Below are 20,916 nucleotides of genomic sequence, written 5' to 3'. Positions count from 1 at the left end.
TTACCCATCAGCTCTCTGAGCTTCCCAAAATCTGCCTTCCTGAAATCCATTGTCTCTATTTTGCTGTTCTCCCTTCTACCCTTCCTTAGAATTGCAAACTCTATGATTTCATGATCACTTTCACCCAGGCTGCCTTCTACTTTCACATTCTCAACGAGTTCCTCCCTATTTGTTAAAATCAAGTCTAGAACAGCTTCCCCCCTAGTAGCTTTTTCAACCTTCTGAAATAAAAAGTTGTCCCCAATGCAGTCCAAGAATTTGTTGGATAGTCTGTGCCCCGCTGTGTTATTCTCCCAACATATATCCGGATAGTTGAAGTCCCCCATCACCACCAAATCTTGGGCTTTGGATGATTTTGTTAGTTGCTTGAAAAAAGCCTCATCCACTTCTTCCACCTGGTTAGGTGGCCTGTAGTAGACTCCTAGCAGGACATCTCCCTTGTTTTTTGCCCCTTTAAGCCTAACCCAGAGACTCTCAACACTTCCGTCTCCTATGTCCATCTCTACCTCAGTCCAAGTGTGTACATTTTTAATATATAAGGCAACACCTCCTCCCTTTTTCCCCTGTCTATCCTTCCTGAGCAAGCTGTACCCATCCACACCAACATTCCAATCATGTGTATTATCCCACCAAGTTTCAGTGATGCCAACAATGTCATAGTTGTATTTATTTATTAGCACTTCCAGTTCTTCCTGCTTATTCCCCATACTTCTCGCATTTGTATATACGCATCTAAGATACTGGTTTGATCTTTCCTCCCGGTTTTGTCCTGACTCTCCTTTCTCTCTGCCAATATAGCCCACACTCCCTCTCGTTTCCGACCCATCTCCCCGGTCTCCATGTTCCCCACTTACCTGTGGGCTTTGCTCACCTGTCCCCGTCGAACCTAGTTTAAAGCCCTCCTCACTAGGTTAGCCAGTCTGTGTCCGAATAGGGTCTTTCCTCTCCTCGAAAGGTGAACGCCATCTCTGCCTAGCAGTCCTTCCTCGAATAGCATCCCGTGGTCTAGGAAGCCAAAGCCCTCCTGGCGACACCATCTTCGCAGCCAGGCATTCACCTCCATGATGCATCTGTCTCTGCCCGGGCCCCTACCTTTGACAGGAAGAATTGAAGAGAATACCACCTGCGCTCCAAACTCCTTCACCCGTACTCCCAGAGCCCTGTAGTCACTCTTGATCTGCTCAGTGTCACACCGCGCAGTATCATTTGTGCCCACATGGATGAGTAGCATGGGGTAGTAGTCAGAGGGCTGGATAATCCTCGACAATGCCTCCGTAACGTCTCGGATACGGGCCCCCGGCAGGCAGCATACCTCCCGAGATGAGATGTCAGGGCGACAGATGGGCGCCTCCGTCCCCCTCAGCAGAGAGTCTCCGACCACCACTACCCTACGTTTCCTATTTGCAGTGGTGGCAGCAGACCCTCCAGCCTTAGGGGTACGAGGCTTCTCCTCCTTTACTGTAGGGAGTGATTCCTTCTTTCCTGTGTCAAGAAGAGCATAACGGTTACCTATAACCACGGCAGGAGGGTTCGGAGCAAGGGTGGAGCACTGCCTGCTGCCAGAAGTAACCAGCTGCCAGTGTCCACCCTGAGCCATCTCCTCCTCCACCAGTGGTGTATCAGCAGTCCTGTGTACTGGGACAGCTACCTCAGCTGTCTCCACATGGACACTGTCGAGGAATTGCTCATGGATACGGATGCTCCTCAACCTAGCCACCTCCTCCTGTAGCTCTCCCACCTGCTGCCTGAGAGATTCCACCAGCAGGCACCTCTCACATTGGATGGTCCCCCCAGCCTGGATATCAGTAAGTGGAAATTGCAAGTTACAGTCTTTGCAAAACCACACCAGGATCTGGGTAGAGGCATCCATGCTTAGGCACTCTGTCTGGCTACAGGCACAGGTGGAGGAGACAGTAGCAGTGCTGGCACAGGTGTTGCGGGTCTTCCTAACCATCGTAAGCCTCCCTCTGTCAAACTCCCGTCTGCAGCCCCCTGTCAGCTGAAAGGGTTGTTTAAGCGAAAAGTTATGAATGTAGTTGCTTTATAGGTATTAAGGGGAATCAAGAGAAAACAGATGGAACCGGCAAGGGACCCTCGCCCCCTTCCTGCTCCCCTTCCAAACTCCCTTGCGAAACTCCCTGTTAGCAGCCCCTGTTCGCAAAGCATAAAACATATTGTTAGTTTTTATATAATCAGTAGTATGTCTAAAGGTGCATGTGTCTTATTAACTCTGTTTTCTCCTAGAGCTCCAGGAAGAAATCACAGCCAATGTGGAACCGGCTGTCCAACACTATCTGTGATTTGGGGGGGCGTGTCATAACTATAAAGGGAAGGGTAACAGCCCTCCTGTGTACAGTACTGTCAAGGCTGTATCCCCACTTTGAACTTTAGGGTACAAATGTAGGGGCCTGCATGAAAACTTTTAAGCTTAACTACCAGCTTAGCTCTGGTCCGCTGCCACCATCCCAAGGTAATTTCCTTCCCTGGGTAGCCTTGAGAGACCTTCACCAATTCCCTGGTGAATACAGATCCAAACCCCTTGGATCTTAAAACAAGGAGAAATTAACCATTCCCCTCCTTCCTCCCACCAACTCCTGGTGAATACAGTTCAAACCCCCCTGGGATCTAAAACAAGGAGAAATTAACCATTCCCCCTCCTTCCTCCCACCAACTCCTGGTGAATACAGTTCCAACCCACCTGGGATCTAAAACAAGGAGAAATTAACCATCCCCCCTCCTTTCTTCTACCAACTCCTGGTGAATACAGATTCAACCCCCTTGGATTTAAAACAAGGAGAAATTAACCATTCCCCTCCTTCCTCTCACCAACTTCTGGTGAATCAAGATCCAAACCCCAAGGAAAAATCAATCAGGTTCTTAAAAAGAAGGCTTTTAATTAAAGAAAAAGGTAAAAATTATCTTTGTAAAATCAGTATGGAAATTAACCTTACAGGGTAATTAAACTTAAAGAGCTCAGAGGACTCCCCTCTAGTCTTAGGTTCAAAGTACAGCAAACAAAGATAAACACTCTAGTAAAAGGTACATTTACAAGTTGAGAAAACAAAGGAAAACTAAGACGCCTTGCCTGGCTATTTACTTACAAGTTTGAAATAGGAGAGACTTGTTTAGGAAGATGTGAAGAACCTGGATTGATGTCTGGTCCCTCTCAGTCCCAAGAGCAAACACACTCCCAAACAAAGAACACAAACAAAAGCCTTCCCCCCCTCAAGATTTGAAAGTATCTTGTCCCCTTATTGGTCCTTTGGGTCAGATGCCAGCCAGGTTACCTGAGTTTTTTAACCCTTTACAGGGAAAAGGATTTTGGAGTCTCTGGCCAGGAGGGATTTTATAGTACTGTACACAGGACAGCTGTTATCCTTCCCTTTATAGTTATGACAAGTACTATAAAATCCCTCCTGGCCAGAGACTCCAAAATCCTTTTACCTGTAAAGGGTTAAGAAGCTCAGGTAACCTGGTTGACATCTGACCCAAAGAACCAATAAGGGGACAAGATACTTTCAAATCTTGGTGGGGGGAAGGCTTTTGTTTGTGCTCTTTGTTTTGGGGGTTGTTCACTCTTGGGACTGAGAGGGACCAGACATCAATCCAGGCTCTCCAAATCTTTCTGAACAAGTCTCTCATATTTCCAATTTGTAAGTAAACAGCCAGGCAAGGCGTGTTAGTTTTTATCTTTGTTTTCTCAACTTGTAAATGTACCTTTTTGCTAGAGTGTTTATCTCTGTTTGCTGTAACTTTGAACCTAAGGCTAGCGGGGATTCCTCTGGGCTCTTTAAGTTTGATTACCCTGTAAAGTTAGTTTCCATCCTGATTTTACAGAGATGATTTTTACCTTTTTCTTTAATTAAAAGCCTTCTTTTTAAGAACCTGATTGACTTTTCCTTGTTTTTAGATCCAAGGGGGTTGGATCTTGATCCACCAGGAGTTGGTGGGAGGTAGGAGGGGGGATGGTTAATTTCTCCTTGTTTTAAGATCCAAGGGGTTTGGTTCTGTATTCACCAGGGAATTGGTGAAGAGTCTCTCAAGGTTACCCAGGGAAGGGAATTAGCACATTTGGGAGTGGTGGCAGCGGACCAGATCTAAGCTGGTAGTTAAGCTTAGAAGTTTTCATGCAGGCCCCCACATTTGTACCCTAGAGTTCAGAGTGGGGAAGCAGCCTTGATACCTGGGTAATGGAGTGGAGAGTAAGCTTATAAAATTTGCAGATTACACTAAGCTGGGAGGGGTTGAAGTACTTATAATTTAAAACAACCTTGACAAATTGGAGAAATGGCCTGAAATCATTGAGTTGAAATTCAATAAAGACAAGTGCAGTGTACTTCATTTAGGGTACGTCTTCATTACCCGCCTTATCGGCGGGTAGCGATCGATTTATCGGGGTTCGATATATCGCATCTCGTTAAGACGCGATATATCAATCCCCGAACACGCTCCCCGTCGACTCCGGAACTCCACCAGAGTGAGCGGTAGTAGCGGAGTCGACGGGGGAGCCGCGGCTGTCGATGCCGCGTGGTGTGGACCCCAGGTAAGTCAATCTAAGGTTCTTCGACTTCAGCTACGTTATTCACGTAAGCTGAAGTTGCGTATCTTAGATTGATTCCCCCCCCCAGTGTAGACCAGCCCTTAGAAAGGGAAAATTAACTGCAGAATTAGAAAGTGGGGAATAACTGGCTAGTTGCCAGTATGACTGCTGAAAAGGATTGGGGAACTATAGTAGATTACAAATTGAATATGAGTTAACAATGTGATGCAATTGCCGACAAGGATAATATCATTCTGGGGTGTATTGACAGGAGTGTTGTACGTAAGACTCTGGAGGGAATTGATCCACTCTACTTGGCACTAGGGAGGGCTCAGATAGAGCACTGTGTCCAATTCTGGATTCCGCACCTTAGGAAAGATGTGGATAAATCGGAGCACATCCAGAGGAGGGAGGGATAGCTCAGTGGTTTGAGCATTGGTCTGCTAAACCTAGGGTTGTGAGTTCAATCTTTGAGGGGGCCACTTAGGGATCTAGGACAAAATCAGTACTTGGTCCTTTTAGTGAAGGCAGGGGGCTGGACTCAACCTTTCAAGGTTTCTTCCAGTTCTAGGAGATAGGATATCTCCATAAATAAAATATATTAATAATAATAACAAAAGGGTTAGAAAAACCGACCTATGAGGACAGGTTAAAAAAACCTGGGCCTATTTAATCTTAAGGGGTGGGGTGGAGCTTACTTGCCTAATGTATGCCTTATTTGTCTTGCTTCAACTTGCAGCTATTTGATTGAGTTATACCTTTGTTTGCTAGACTGAAGAGCTCTTTACCAAATATTTGTTCCCCATATATGCTCTTATCAATTGGATTCAAGTCACCACTTAACCTTCTCTTTGTTAAGCTAAATTAATCGAGCTCCTTGAGTCGATCACTATAAGGTATTTCTCTATCTTGTAATAATTCTCAAGGCTCTTCTCTGAACCATCTAGAGGTGGACATAGTACTCCACCAGCCATTGCACTAGTCCCAAACACAGAAGTAAAATAACCTCTTCACTCCTATTTGCATTAGAACTATTGACCAATATGTTGCACGGGGAGATCATGTTTAGCTGATTATCCACCACAACTCCCACACCTCAGCATATCATTGTTCTACCAAAGCAGAGTCACTGAATATTAATGACTTCTGGTTGTCCTTCTTCATGACAGGTTTTGGGAGATACGTGACCAGTTCTTGCTTCCAAATGGCTGATTCAACACATGGTGAAGGTTGCAGTTGGACATAGAGTTCATACAATCACTCAGAATTCATAAGGTTCATATAGATTCCACAAGCTGTCACCTGGGCAAGTATGGAATAACTTTCCCCTAGTGGGAAGTTGCTGTCAGTTAAAATTGTCATATGCATTCAAACAGGGTTGTTAGATTAATATATTTCAAGGCTACAGGGCCCCCTAACAATGCGGTATTCTGATCTCCTGCCTAAGAAAGACCAGAGAACCTCCCCCAGGGATTCTGCATCAAGCCCAGAGCTTCTGCCTGAACATGAGCATAACTTTTAGAAAGACACTGAGGGTTGCTCTAAAATGATAAAGGGACCTCTAGCTCCTTTGGTAAATTGTTCCAATGGCTAATTTCCTTTCCTATTAAAAATGTGCAGTTTCTCTGTACATTGAATTTATCCATCTTTGGCTCCCAACCATTGGATCACAGTCTGCCTTTGCTAGAGTAAAGTATCACCTACTCTCAATAAATACCTGTCCATATAGGTATTTATAGACTGTGATAACTCACCTCTCAGCTTTCTCGTTATTAGGCCAAGAGAAGAGAAGATGCTGCTGCTTAAACATCTAGCTATAACGTGTACAATGAAATCTAGGAGGAATTGCTGGGGGGAAGCGGGAGGGGGAGTTGAAGGACAAATGCCAGAGGTCTCAGGCTGCCACTAGCAAAATGTCCTTGGAGTTTCTCGAAAGTATGGGGAAAATTCTCCACAAGTGTTACACTCTGTTCAGGATAATTCTATATTTGATTTCATTCTGATGAATATAAATGAATTTGGTCACCAAACTAAGAAAAAAAAAAAGATCCGCAGTTTGATGCAGATCTAGGTTGTGAAGAGAGCTGTTGGCCAGTTTGCTTGGGTTTTTTTTCCGTACAAAAAATGTTGATTTTGCAGCAAAGAACCAAAAAAAAGTGCATTTCACAAAAAAACAAACACAAACACAAAATCACTAGTCATGAAATGAGCATGAAGTGGTCGGGCTGACCTGCTTTGCTGCACACAGAGCTTTGCCAATTCCTGTTACGGCTGACCCACAACCTCCTGCTATGCCACATCTGGGTTCCTCTTTCCCAGCTCTGCTGGTGCCCCTCAATCCCTGGCCTACAGCACTGTCCCCTCCCCTCCCCAAGCAGTGCTGAACTTTAGTGATGACCATGCTGCCTCTGGCGCCAGCTTAACAGGTTCAGGTGTGACACCGTGTCCATTGTGCCAAGAGCAACAGTATCTGGGGCATCCGGAACAGCCCATTGTGCACCCATGGTGCTGAATAGGGTACTGCACACTGACTGGATGGTTGCTCTTTTCACCTTGTGCTCCCTTAAGGTCTTCTCAAGCTGAATAGCGCTGATCCAGAGGCCATTGACTGGCTCAAGACTAAAGAATCTGGAAGCAATGAAAATTAGGGGAAACTAACCATCTACATCTCTTTGGTGATTTGAAGATTGCAGATAGCACACACACTGCAGTGCAGTGCAGTTTACAACAAATAATTAACCCAGTATAAAAGCTGGACATCAGAGACAAATACAGGGTAGGTAATAGGTAAAAAAATAGCTGAAGGTTTAAAGCTGAAGTGCAAGAAGCCTACAGGGTTGGGCCTGCTGGATATTTAGCTTAGCCAAATTAGGCTTTAGGCTTTAATATAAATTGGTTATATTACAAAGATAAGTTAGTGACTAATACATTTGCTGAGCTTGTGTCCACGTTTGTATGCTGATGTTTTGAAAAATGACATGAAAAATGAGTTTGGATAATGTGCCTAGGAGAGATCAGTAGGCACCACAAGATGGCCACTGGTAACCAGAATGTTAGAGACTTCCTTAAGGAAGCACATGTTACTATGGTGATAAGGTGATGTAAATGTTAATAAGTTGAAAGAAGAACTATCCGAGTGGCCTATCAGGTGAAGAGTCCCCCAGTGATATCAGGGACACACTCCTAAAGATGGACAGGACAGGAGGGGTTTAATCCTCAAGCATATTAATGAGCTTTGGTGGGTGTACATGTAACAGGCAGATGGATGGAGGTAATCGATTCCTGAAAGTCATCTTTTCCTGACCCTCAATTGGAGCCAGCTGCCACACTCCAGGGTTCCTCATGGATATGTGAGTATGAAAGACTTTGAAATACTAGTGTTGGACATTTTGTGCTTTCTAACTATTGCAGTCTCTGTGACAGTTATATAAATTGGGGTTTCTCACATGGTCCTCAAGTCTCCAATAGTAATGCTAGCCCACATGGTGGTGTTCACCCTAATGTTCTAAATCTTGACCTAGCCATGGAGACTGGACTTTTGTCTAATGCTAAAGTTTAAAAGGTGTTATCAGTATTGTTCAATACCATAACCAATAAAAGCTACAACAGGAAGAAAGGAGCTTAGCCATCTTCCAGGAGATCTAACTTCTCCAGCACAAATTAAAAATGGCACCAAAATGACTTGCACTCAGAACCCCCTAATTAACAAAACTACTTAACTACTACTTTAAGCACTGAATTAGCAATGATGAAAGCTGATGTAATGACATATATGACAAATCCTGGCATCTAAGTGATACCTTATTCTTTTCCTGAAGTATAAGAGTAATTATCTGAAGGAAAAAGAACTCCCATTGGATGTCATTGGGTGTCTGCCCTATTTCTGATGGACAGAAATGTGCCCTTGGAATTTTAAAAATGAAGGAGAGAGAGATGGGGAAAGACAAACTAAGAGAGAGAGAGAGGACTTGAGATTTCATAGGGAACAAGTTGGGTTGAAGTTTTGGCTTGATCTCCCATTGGCACTAGGCAAGGGAAGGAAGGTGATATGTGGAAAGAGACACTCAGAGAAATTCACTTGGATACACACACAAGATACAAAGGAAATAATATTGGAGACCAAAAACACTCTGAATGACACAAGTGAGAGGCACAACCGCACAAAGCACAAACACATTAACAACAGATACAAACACACACACAAGCTGGAAGAGGAGACACGCAAAATGCTCCCAACCCAGAAAACATAGACACACACAAGAAACATCCCATGAGACACACAAGACTCACATAAGCAAGGGATTTAACTGAATAAAACACACACACAAGGCAAAACATGAAACACACAAGACTCACACAAACACACACAATACAAACACACAGACAAGCCCAAGCATGAGACATGGAAACAAACACAAACATTTTGGATTTTCCTTTTTGGCATGTGAATACTAGTAGAAAGGTGCTTATATGGGTATAGCTTGTTGCCATCAACAGAAAGGAGTATGTTATACTGGTATAATGCCTGGTTATGTTGGTATATCTGAATCCAGGGACTGCAAGAGAATAATAGCTAAATCAATATAAAAACTACTCTCTGTTTATCTAGCGAGGGGGAGGGCTAGCGCAGTGGTTTGAGCATTGGCCTGCTAAACCTAGGGTTGTGAGTTGAATCCCTGAGGGGGCCACTTAGGAATCTGAGGCAAAATCAGTACTTGGTCTTGCTAGTGAAGGCAGGGGGCTGGACTCAATGACCTTCAAGGTCCCTTCTAGTTCTAGGAGATGGGTTATCTCCATTAATTTATTTATTTTATTTTATCTCCATACACAATCATCTGTCTCTCTATCCATTTATCCCTATAAACATTCAACTCTCTCTCTCTCCATCCATCTATCTCTGTACACACCCTTCTCTTTCTCTCTCTACTTATATTTGTGCCCATCCCATAGAATGAGTCTCTGAAGATTGGAAAATGCTACAGGAGCGTGGGAATTTGTTATTGCCTTGAGCATTCCTGGCATGTAGACTGATGGAGCCGCCAAATTGGGGTTGAGGCCACCAGGGATAATTACCATGCAGAATGGGAGCCTTGAGCCCATATTTCCTTGTATTCCAAAAAGCTCCTGAAGTAGCTAATGTCCTAATTTTGTTTAGGAGTCATGGGGGTCCCTGTTCAGCTGGTATCTCTTCTATGTGTAGTAAGTAATCAGGAGCACAGCCATTGTAGACTTGATTCTGACCAACAGGGGGGACTTTATTGTGAATGTGAAGATGGAAGGCAATACGAGTGAAGGTGATCATGAAATTATATATGATTTTAAGGAAAGGAAGGAGTGAGAACAGCAGAATAAGGACAGTAGACATCAGAAAAGCTGACTTTAACAAACTCAGAGAACTGATAGATAACATCCCATGGGAAGAAAATAAAAGGAATCAATAAAGGAGTTCAGAAGAGCTGGACGTTTTTCAAGGAAACAATATAAAGGGCAAACCCACAAACTATCCCAAGGCAAAGGAATGTTAGGAAGAATATTAAAAGGCCAATATTGCTCCATCAGGAGCTTTTTAATGACCTGAAAATCAACAAGGATTCCTAGAAAATCTGGAAACATGGATGAATTGCTAAGGAGGAGTACAAAAGAATAGCACAAGCATGTGGTGACAAAATCCAAAAAGCTAAGACAGAAAATGAGTCACATCTGGCAAGGAACATAAAAGGTAATAAGGCAAGGTTCTAGAAATACATTAGGAGCAAGAGAAAGATGAAGACAATTGTAGATCCTCTACTTAGTGGGGATGGAGAGCTAATAACTGATGACATCAAGAAGGCGGATATGTTTAATGTCTTTTTTGCTTGTCTTCACTAAAAAGGTTAATGGTGACCAGATACTGATTACACTTAATATTAACAACAAGGAGAAAGGAAGGCTAGCAAAACTAGGGAAAGAACAGGTTAAAGAATACTTAAGTAAGTTAGATATATACAAGCTGTTGAGGCCTGATGAAATTTGCCCTAGAGTACTTAAGGAATTAGCTGAAGTAATCTTGAAATGATTAGCAATTATCTTCAAGAACTCCTGGAGGATGGGAGAGGTCCCAGAGGACGGGAGATGAGCAAATATAGTATCTGCCTTTAAAAAGGGAGCAAAGAGGACTCACTTCGATACCTGGAAAGATACTGGAACAAATTGTTAAATAATCAGTTTATAAGCACTAGAGGATAATAGGGTTATAAGGAATAGCCCGCATGGATTTGTCAAGAATGAACCATACCAAACCAACCTAATTTCCCTCTTTGACAGAGTTACTGAGCTACTGGATAGGGTGGAAGTAGCCGACATGATATATCTTTATTTTAGTAAGTCTTTTGACACAGTCCCACATGACTTTCTCATAAGCAAACTAGGAAAATGTGCTCTGGATGAAATTTCAATAAGGTGGGTGCACAACTGGTTGAAAGATCATACTCAAAGAGTAGTTACCAATGATTTGCTGGTGTATCTAATGGGATCCTAATGAATGACCATGGTAATGGAGTGGAGAGTATGCTTATAAAATTTGTGTATTACACCAAGCTGGGAGGGGTTGCAAGCACTTTGGAGGACAGAATTAGAATTCAAAATTACCTTGACAAAAATGGAGAATTGGTCTGAAATCAACAAGATGAAATTTAATAAAGACAAGTGCAAAGTACTTTCCTTAGGGAGGAAAAATCAAATGCACAACTACAAAATGGGGAATAGCTGGCTAGGTGTTAATACTGTTGAAGGGGATCTGTGGGTTATAGTGGATAATTAATTGAATATGAGTCAACAACGTGATGCAGTTGCATAAAAGGCTAATATTCTGGGGCATATTAACAGGAGAGTTGTATGTGGGAGGTAATTGGCACTGGTGAGGTCCCAGCTGGAGTACTGTGTCCCATTCTGGGCACTACATTTTAAGAAAAATGTGGATAAATTGGAGAGAGTTCAGAGGAGAGCAGCAAAAAGGTATAAAAGATTTAGAAAAGTTGAGCTATGAGGAAAGGTTAAAATGAATGGGCATGTTCAGCCTTGAGGGAAGAAGACTAAAGGGGGAACCTGAAAAACTTTCTAACTCTAAAGGTAGTTAAGCTGCGGAAGAGAGGTTGAGGATTCCATGTCATTGGAGGATTATAAGAACAGGTTGGACAAACACCTGTCAGGGATGGTCTAGGTTTCTTGGTCCTGTCTCAGCACAGGGGGCTGGACCTGCTGAGCTCTTACTTGTCAATGATGATGTGCCTGCAAGGGGGGCCGTGATACCGGCGAAAGAATGACACTCAGTGCCTGAGAGTAAAAAGCAAGGCTTTACTGAAGGAAGAACTTACACTCCAAGCTGTGTGGGGAGTCCCTGAGGTGCGTGGAGGGGCTGCGGGGGATTCTGACCATCCGGGACAGCTGGCCAGGCAGGACTCCACCGAAGGGAGTCCGCTGCAATGCTATATCCCCCCGCGCTTATCTCAAGGTTACATGGGATCAACAGCTGGCTACATTCATTGCATTCATAAATCTTACTCATTATCTAAGCTAACTTGTTTACAGACAAAAACATGCTGAACTATACTAAACTACATTTTGGCAGGATCTGCTGGACAAGGTTAATTTCATGGCCTTCAACTGCACAGTCTGCATCTTCTGCTCGCATTCAGTCACATACTCGGTCCGCCACTTAGCTCCTCGCCAAGCTTCCGCAACCTGTCCCCTACACTCCACACCTTGGCAGACTGAGGTGTGTTAGTTTAGTCACTGCCACCAGCGCACGGTGAGCGCGCGCACCGGTTTGGGTGTTGCCAGCCGGGCCAGGAGGGTGGAGAAGCAATTTATGCAGCATTGTAGGAGGACAACTACACATACAAATTCCAGTAGTCCCATTAATAATAGGAGTCCGATGCGTCTCCCCCAGGCACCGAGATCTGGAAGCCAGGAGGTGAGCCATCGCCAAGAGTCATCCCATGCAGAGGCCTCAGAGCCTACGTCATGTAACACTTTCAAGTGGTCCATCATATTGTGAACATCAGTTTCAATGCGCTTATCCTGATTCAAATAAAAACAACAACTTTCATTAATCAAGGCACAAACACCACCTTAGGCAGCTAATAAATAATCCAGCACCATGCGATTTTGCAATACTACTTGCGATAGAGAAGTTACCTCTAATTGCAAAGCGTGGATTGCATCTATGGTATCATTTTCTATAATCTCTAACGTGGCTGAAATATTTACAATAGCGCGCTCTAATTCGGCCACCCCTAGCCAGGGGAGGAAAGCGCGGACGAATTGATGAAAGCCTGTGGGTCTCTGCACAATGGGATTTGTGCTCCGTGGTGAACGTGTCACCAACATATAATTGTGCACTGCACAAGCGTGCATAGTGTGCATTCCATACAAATAGGGGAGAAGCCGTCCCAGTGTCCACTGTCCGTACCATTGTTTGGGTAGGGTTTTATATGCCCAGCGGCCACATAGCCAGTACAACCCTGGCAGCCCTGCTGTGGGGAGCCATATGCTGCCTGAGGTGTTGCGACACCAGCTGTCGGAGCTCTGGTTACACTGAGGCCAATAATTGGTGCGCGGGATATGCCCGCGTCTAATCGTATTGAGGGGTGTTTTCCATACGGGTGTTGAAATAGTACAAAAACCCACGGTTATGTAGTCCCCACTCGCCCCAGTGCCACCACCGATGGCAGAGGGTGGTGCCATTCAAATAGGTCAAATTAGTTCCAGAAGAACCGGAACAATTGTCACTTGAGACCCACGTCTCCCCAGCCATCCACTCATTGTACAATCCCAGTAGGCTGGCGGTGACATTAAATTGCTTGGTGCCTGGCAAGTATTCTACTACTACTGCACACGAGGACAGGGGAAGTTCTCCAACAGGACGAATGGCGTCCATTGCTGGAGATAGCTGCACATACCAATGCGCATTCCCCAATACCACCACTGGTGTCCCTTGGTGTTTCATTATACTTGGTGAGAAAGGTGGTATCGTTAAGGACCCAGGATTCATTCCACGGTACTGCAGCCCACAGGATGCCAGTGCTTGCCAATTGGGGTGTGTGTGCGCAGTACCAGCAGTCTGACTTGTTACCTGCTAGTGCCACTGACTGCATCCACTGGACAGCAGAATTGTGGTGCCATGTGGCTTGGGCACCAGTCGCAATCAAACCTAGTTCAAGGATTAGGCTGTAGAGAGTGTGTCGCAGGGACATCACACAGGTTTTGGTCTTCGGGTGGCGCGCCCGGGGTGCTCCATGGGGTTGTGCAAACTGCAGTGGTCGCCTGGAAGAGAGACGCTTAGAGGGCACATAAATTGGGGCATCTTCCCCTTTTAGCAACACGAGGTGAGTATCCCCGGGGCCATCGGCTAGGATTTCCCCTTCAAGCGGGTTATGCTTGGTGGGGTCATGGACCCAAACTGCACACCCAGTCGAGTCGAACCCCCCTGCTTGAGTAGTGGACGTAAGCGCCTCCACTTCCTGCACGTCAGGCAATCCAATGTGCTCGCAAATCAGCTGTGCATCCCACTCGCCTTGGGAGAGGGTTATTGCCTTTGGGCCATTGTGCACCAAAAACACCTTAACCTCCCCCGTGTAGTCAGCATCAATCACTCCCGCCGCCACATCTATGCCCTTGAGGGCCAGGCTACCACGTGGGGCAATGCGCCCATAATAGCCTTGTGGGAGCCCAATACTAATGCTAAGCCAATACTTACGAGGTTTCGGCTATTAGGCTGCAGAGTGAGGCTCTTTTGAGGGACCCGTAGATTGAGACCAGCACTTCCCGGGGTGGCCCGAATGGGGAGGTGGGCTTGCGGGTGCAGACACTGCACTTGCAGCACACGGGGCCGCTCAATGACCTCCGCCTTAAATTTGGCAAACGGGGTGGAGCCATACAGCGGATGGTCATTGAGTGCGGCTGCAGCCTGGCGGAGGTTACGACTCCATGCGGCCAAGGATTCAGTGGGGGACAGTTTGCGTAGCTGCTCTTTAAGCAAACCGTTCATGCGCTCAATGAGCCCGGCGCCCTGCGGGTGATATGCGATGTGAAACACCCACACGATTCCTCGCCCCCTAGCCCATTCTCTTACTTCCATCCCCGTTAAATGGGTTCCCTGATCACTCTGCACTTCAAGGGGGGATCCGTAATAGCGGATAAGTTCTTCTAACCCCTTTATAGTCTGCTCCTGTGTAGCACTTGCGCACGGGTATACAAAGAGCAGGCCAGAATACGTGTCTACTGCAGTCAGCAAGTACTTATGCCGCTGACTTTCAGGCAGTGGGCCAATGTAGTCCACCTGCCATACTTCCTCAGGTCTTTGGCCTCGCTTCAGGTACACCTTCTCTGTTTTCAAGCGCCGGGGGGAGAGCCTCGTACACTGTGGGCAGTGCTGATGAGCGTCCCGCTGCACACCGATCGTAGTCTGCAACCCACGATTGGTGGCCCATTGCATTGCCTTTTCCCCCCCAGGTGACCGCTCTTCTGGTGTATCCACTCAGCCAGGCAGGGGGCAGCTACTGTGTAGACTGTGACCATGTCATCTACCTCTCTGTTGAACCGGGCCTTGTCTGCTTCCCTTATCAGGTGGGCGTCTACATGACGAACAGCAATGGGCCTCTGACTACAGGCATCCCAGATTGCAGGCCACATGTTGTACCCCCAAAGGGGTCTGTCATGCCCCTTCCAGCTAGCCACATGCCAGATGGCCATCCATTGCGTCATGTCTTTGTAGACTGCCCAGCTATCTGTATATATAAAGAGGGGCCCTGGCTTCTCAGTGATGGTTATAAACTCTGCTCATAGCTCAGCCCACTGGCTAGACAGGCCGGGGCCAGTCTCAAACAGTATTTCCTTGAGGCAGGGGTTGTACGCGGCTGCTCGCCACCAGCATTCTGCTCCCCTATATGAAGCTGATCCATCAGTAAAGCACGCGGCTTCTTGTTGTTGTTCGGTTAAGGAGGCGTGGGGGGGGCCTCCGCACAGGGGGGCTGGGGTACCTCGACCAGGGGGGCATATGCATGCTGCCCTTCAGAGGGCAGTTCCTTGAAGGTGACAGCACCAAGGAGCCACGTGTGCGTATCGGTAATATTCGCTTGGGTCATTTGCATACGGAGCTGCAGGTAGTGTTTCCACTTCCATAGGGTTTGGGCCTGGGCTACTCCAGTCCGCATAAGCGGGCTCTCGTCCCGGACCCAACCCATAATTGGAAGTGGAGTACGCACCTTCACAGGCTCCGCGCCTGTTATGGGCTCAGTTTGCTGGAGGGCCCATACTACTGTGAGCAGCTGCTGTTCAAGGGGCGTATACCACTCAGCCGAGCCTCGTAGGGATCGCGACCAATACCCTATGGGCTCCTTCCGAGACGAGGTTTGCTGCCATAGCCCCACGAGGCCACGTGGTCAACCACCGTTACCTCAAGTTCAAAGGGGGTGCCCTGTTTACCTGGGCTCAGTACTGCATGCTGGCTGAGTGCCTCTTTAGCCTGTTGAAATGTGGCATGCTGTTTGGCTCCCCAACTAAATGTGGCTTTCTTCCGGACTACTGCTTGTATGGGCTGCAGGATATACCCTAGATGGGGAATAAATGTGCGCCAGTATCCTGAAAGGCCCAAGAAAGTTTGGTCTTGGCTTACGTTAGTGGGCTCTGGGAAGTGGGTAATCGTTTTAATGGCCTTCTGTGGGATTTTACGTTGAGGCCCTGACCAAAGTATGCCCAGGAAGATCACCTCCTGGCTGGGCCTCTGGATCTTATTAGGGTTGACGACCCACCCCCTGGCTGCCAGGACCTGCAAAACATTGTTCTTAGCCTCAGAAAGTGCCGTCTCATGGGGCCCACTCAATAAAACATCCTCAATATAGTGTTCCAAAACCACTCCCTCTGGCAGAGTCACTTGCTCCAGGTCTCGGTTAACTAACTGATGGCAGATGGTGGGGCTATGTTTATAGCCCTGGGGCAGCACGGTGAATGTATACTGCTGGTCCTCCCATGTAAAGGCGAATTGATCTTGGCTCTGCGGGGCAATGGTGATGGAAAAGAAGGCATTCGCCAAGTCCACCACCACATGCCACTGCCCTACTCGCCTTGCGAGTCGCTCCATGATGGAGACCATGTCAGGAACTGACCCAGATTGCGGTAGTTGACCGTCATGCGCCAGATTCCGTCCTTTTTGCAGACTGGCCAAATTGGGCTGTTGAACGCGCTCATAGCGGGAGGGATGATGTCTGCCTGGAGCAATCCTTTAACGGTGGCGGTTATTTCCTCGTGCCCACCAGGTATTTGATACTGTTTGGTATTGACTACTGTGGTAGGAGTCGGAAGCACCATGAGGTCCCACCGCGGATGCCCCTGCAGCATGGTTACGACCGCTCGGACATACAGTGGGCGGCCAAAGGAAAAGGGTCCCCATTGAGTATCCAGGGTTTGCCCTCGGAGGAGATCTATGCCCAATATGTACTCATGAATGGGGGTGATCAGAATGGTGACCCGCATAGGAGGGGCTTTTCCAATGGCCAGCCTTAACTGCATCGGCGAGGCCCGAACATCCGCCCCTCCAAGGCCGCTCACCATTATCGACCGGCCCCGACGGGGTTGGGTGCCATGCAATATAATCACCTTCGCTCCTGTATTCACGAGGGCCATTACTCATTGCCGCCCCCCGCTAGGCCAGTAGATCTCTACTGGGACATAAGGGCGGTGGTCCCCCACTACAAACCGCCTCACTTCCAAGGGGAGGGGCAGGGGAGACCCGCCACCCCAACAGTATTGGGCCGGCAGCTTCCACTTAACATAGTCTGCGGGCGTGGCAGACGGTTGTGCCTGCTGAGGGGTGCCATCTGCCTTGTTTTGGGGCCCCCCTTTGTCCTTGGTGCGCTGTTCCGGTTTGAGCCATAACCAGCGCCTTAACAGCTCAGCGTTGGTTTTTCCATCTATCTCCTCTAAGGGGGTCCCCGCTTTCAGTAAGTCTTTGAACATAGTATTGTGGCTAACCCTCTCCTTTTGCTTTACATTCACCTGCTGCGGCATGGTGGTTTTCATCATACCATCAATCTCTGTCAATTGCATCATGAGCTGTGCCGCGTCACCCACCGACCCTATGGCCCCTCCAACCATCAGGAGGATCATCGCCTTCAGGTGGGGGTGGGGGGGCGTTCTGCAGGAGCCGGGTACGAATGGTGCGGGTCAGCTCCACAGTGACAGGCCCTTCAAAGTCCTTGGCAAATATGCCGGTGAGCATTTCCAGCTGTCGGAGCTGGCTAACCCCCTCTGGGATGGAAGCCCACTGCTCTAACCCATCATCCATGTCTGCGGGCAAACTCCAAATGGTCTTAATAGCCATGGTTAACCATGACATAAGGGAAGGATATGGAAAGTACGTCGTCATGGCGGCCCCTGCCTTAAGGCTCCTATGAAGGAGGGGGTTTGTGGTCAGCGAGCCCATCCTGCCTAGCTCAGCAGGGGTAAGGATAATCGCGTCCGCCCCCTCATCCCACAATCGGAGCAGCCATGCCAGCAGCGATTCTTTGGGGCGCTGCTTGAATCACTGCACAAAGTCCTGTATCTTGGAGGATTTAAATTCCCGGATAGTATCCCTTCCCACCATATTATCATTATCCCCATGCAGCCCCTCGACCGCGTCTCGACAACGGGCCGCAGTTGCGGGTAGAGCCTTGTCTTCCCGCCGTCCCCCTCCCCGGGGAACTCATCTTTACTTGTTTCCCAGATGTCCCCATCCCAGATCTCTGGGTCCCAATCGGTTTTGCACACCAGTACACGTACGGCGAGGGGGGCGCATGTCCCACCTCCCTCCCTTTCGCTGCCGGCGGTTTGCAATGCATCGGTGCTTCAACCGCTCGGCCCGTTCAGCTGTACCAGTGATGACCTTCTGGGTCAATGAATGTGCCTCATTTGCTTGCTGCAAATCAGCCTCTAACCGTCCTATCTTCTGGCGCTGAACCAGCAGTGCCTCGTCCACCATGCGGAGCGCAGTCAGGAAAACCCATCCCAGATCTCCCGCTGCTTTACGCTCTGCGGGTCCTGCTTTATCCAGCCAGAGCTTGGATATCAGCTTCTCCAGCCTAACGGGGGTAACCCCCGGCTCCTGCTCAAGCTCCGGCCATGCGGCGGGGGCAACCATCCCCACCAGCTTACGAGCCACCGGAGCCCACCGTCCCGTGGCGGGCCACCCGGGGATGCGGCTCTCTCCCTCCCCCTTATCCTTCCTCCCCCAAAGAGGTATTCTCACGCTGGTATCCTGTTCGTGACGCCAATTGTGCCCGCAAGGGGGGCCGTGATACCAGTGAAAGAATGACACTCAGTGCCTGAGAGTAAAAAGCAAGGCTTTACTGAAGGAAGAACTTACTCTCCAAGCTGTGTGGGGAGTCCCTGAGGCGCGCGTAGGGGCTGCGGGGGATTCTGACCGTCCGGGACAGCTGGCCAGGCAGGACTCCACTGAAGGGAGTCTGCTGCAATGCTATATCCCCCCGCGCTTATCTCAAGGTTACATGGGGTCAACAGCTGGCTACATTCATTGCATTCATAAATCTTACTCATTATCTAAGCTAACTTGTTTACAGACAAAAACATGCTGAACTATACTAAACTACATTTTGGCAGGATCTGCTAGACAAGGTTCATTTGATGGCCTTCAACTGCACAGCCTGCATCTTCCGCTCACATTCAGTCACATACTCGGTCCGCCACTTAGCTCCTCGACAAGCTTCCGTAACCTTTCCCCTACAGATGGAGAATCCATGATGACCCTTTGTAAAATGTTCCAATGGTTAATTACCCTCTCTGTTATACATTTATACCTTATTTCCCTTATATGTGCCTTATTTGTCTAGCTTCAACTTCTAGTCATTGGAACAAGTTAGACCTTTGTCTGCTAGATTGAAGAACCCTTTTTCAATATTTTTCCCCATGTTGGTAATTACAAACTGTGATCAAGTACCCCCTTCACCTTTTGTTAAGCTAACTAAATTAAGCACCTTGAGACTATCACTATTGGCATGTTTTCTATCCCTTTAATCATTCTCATGGTTCTTCTCTGACCCCTCTCCAATTTATAAACATCCTTCTTGAATTGTGAACACCAGAACTGAACACAGGATTCCAGCAGCAATTGCACCAGTGCCAAATCCAGAGGTGAAATAACCTCTCTGCTCCTATTTGAGATTCCCCTGTTTCTGCATCCCAGGATCTCATTAGCCCCTTTGGCCACAACATTGCACAGGGAGCTCATGTTCAGCTGATTATCCACCATGACCCCCACTTCTTAGCACACCCATTGTTCTACTAGGGCAGAGTAATGGAATATTAATGACTTTTGGTTGTCCTGCTTCCAGGCAGGGTTTGGGAGATACATGACCAGTCCTTGCGAGGAAGTAGCTGATGCAGTGCTGTGACCCTAGGAACCCTTGGTGCTAATGGGTCGAGGCCGCAGGGATTGCATAGTGTTTTACAGGGATTTTGTGGGTCAGATACAGGGCCGACTCCAGGCACCAGCTTGGCAAGCAGGTGCTTGGGGCGGCCATTCCGGAGAGGGGCAGCACGTCCAGTAATTCGGTGGCAATTTGGCGGACGGTCCCTCACTCCCGCTCGGAGCGAAGGATCTCCTGCCAAAGTGCCACTGCAGATCGCGATTGAGGCTTTTTTTTTTTTTTTTGGCTGATTGAGGCGGCCAAAACCCTGGAGCAGGCCCTGGTCAGATAGTTAGTAATAGCTTATTGAAGGGTTTATGTGAGGTCTCTACTGCGATCCAGTAGCCCATTGGCTGTCATAATCACTGTGAAATGTGTGTACAGATAATATTTAAGGAGTTGTGTAGCTATACTAAAATTATATTCTTAAGAGCTTGGCATTAAGGCAGGTCACCTGGAGGCAATATACTTCGGGCATGTTCCTTTTGTTGGGATGAGGTTAAAGTTGGCCAGTGCATGGATGATCATAGAATCATAAGATTGGAAGGGACCTTGCGAAGTCATGTAGTCCAGTCCCCTGCACTCATGGCACTTATTAACTTTGTGATGTAAGGTTATGGATCTGAAGTGGATGGATGTGATTAGGTTTAGTGTTAGGATGAGGGTAAAGTTGAGCAGTGGAGGGATGGGGTTAGGGTTGGACAGAAGGGGAGGGAAATTGGCTCTACACAACACATGACTGTAGACTTCTGGTTCAAGCAAATTCCATGGGAACTGTGTTGAAGTCCATCCCCCCCAAAGCCAGGCTTTCCAAGAGAAGCATCCAGATGGTGAAGACCCACCTGCTCGTGTACCTGTTTCAGCCCCCTAACCCTACTCCCTCCCTCCAGAGCTGGGAGAGCACCCAGGAGTCCTGCCTTCCAGCTCCCCTTCTAC

At 47.5% G+C, this 20,916-nt stretch overlaps 2 protein-coding genes across 2 annotated transcripts in view; both read right to left on the bottom strand.

Moving 5' to 3' along the window:
- LOC117886343 (ribonuclease-like) overlaps positions 1-19,083 on the bottom strand; it is a 34,987-nt gene extending 15,904 nt beyond the window's left edge. Inside the window, exon 1 of the mRNA XM_034788066.1 lies at positions 18,921-19,083. The gene's annotated coding sequence lies outside the window, so the exon portion shown is untranslated. The remainder of the gene's footprint in view (positions 1-18,920) is intronic.
- LOC117885375 lies at positions 14,187-15,168 on the bottom strand. The gene has a single exon (XM_034786690.1). The coding sequence runs from the start codon at positions 15,012-15,014 to the stop codon at positions 14,187-14,189; it is 828 nt and encodes a 275-aa protein (XP_034642581.1). The 5' UTR covers positions 15,015-15,168.
- Positions 19,084-20,916: the final 1,833 nt, after the last annotated feature.

Source organism: Trachemys scripta, chromosome 12, assembly GCF_013100865.1.
Source record: "Trachemys scripta elegans isolate TJP31775 chromosome 12, CAS_Tse_1.0, whole genome shotgun sequence".
NCBI lineage: Eukaryota > Metazoa > Chordata > Testudines > Emydidae > Trachemys > Trachemys scripta.
The sequence above is the reverse complement of the archived record's forward strand: the minus strand, read 5'-3'. Positions and strand labels throughout refer to the sequence as shown.

What these genes read in the sequence shown, in the direction of transcription:
- LOC117885375 (XM_034786690.1), bottom strand. Translation starts at nt 15,014, where the DNA reads ATGCAATGGGCCACCAATCGTGGGTTGCAGACTACGATCGGTGTGCAG.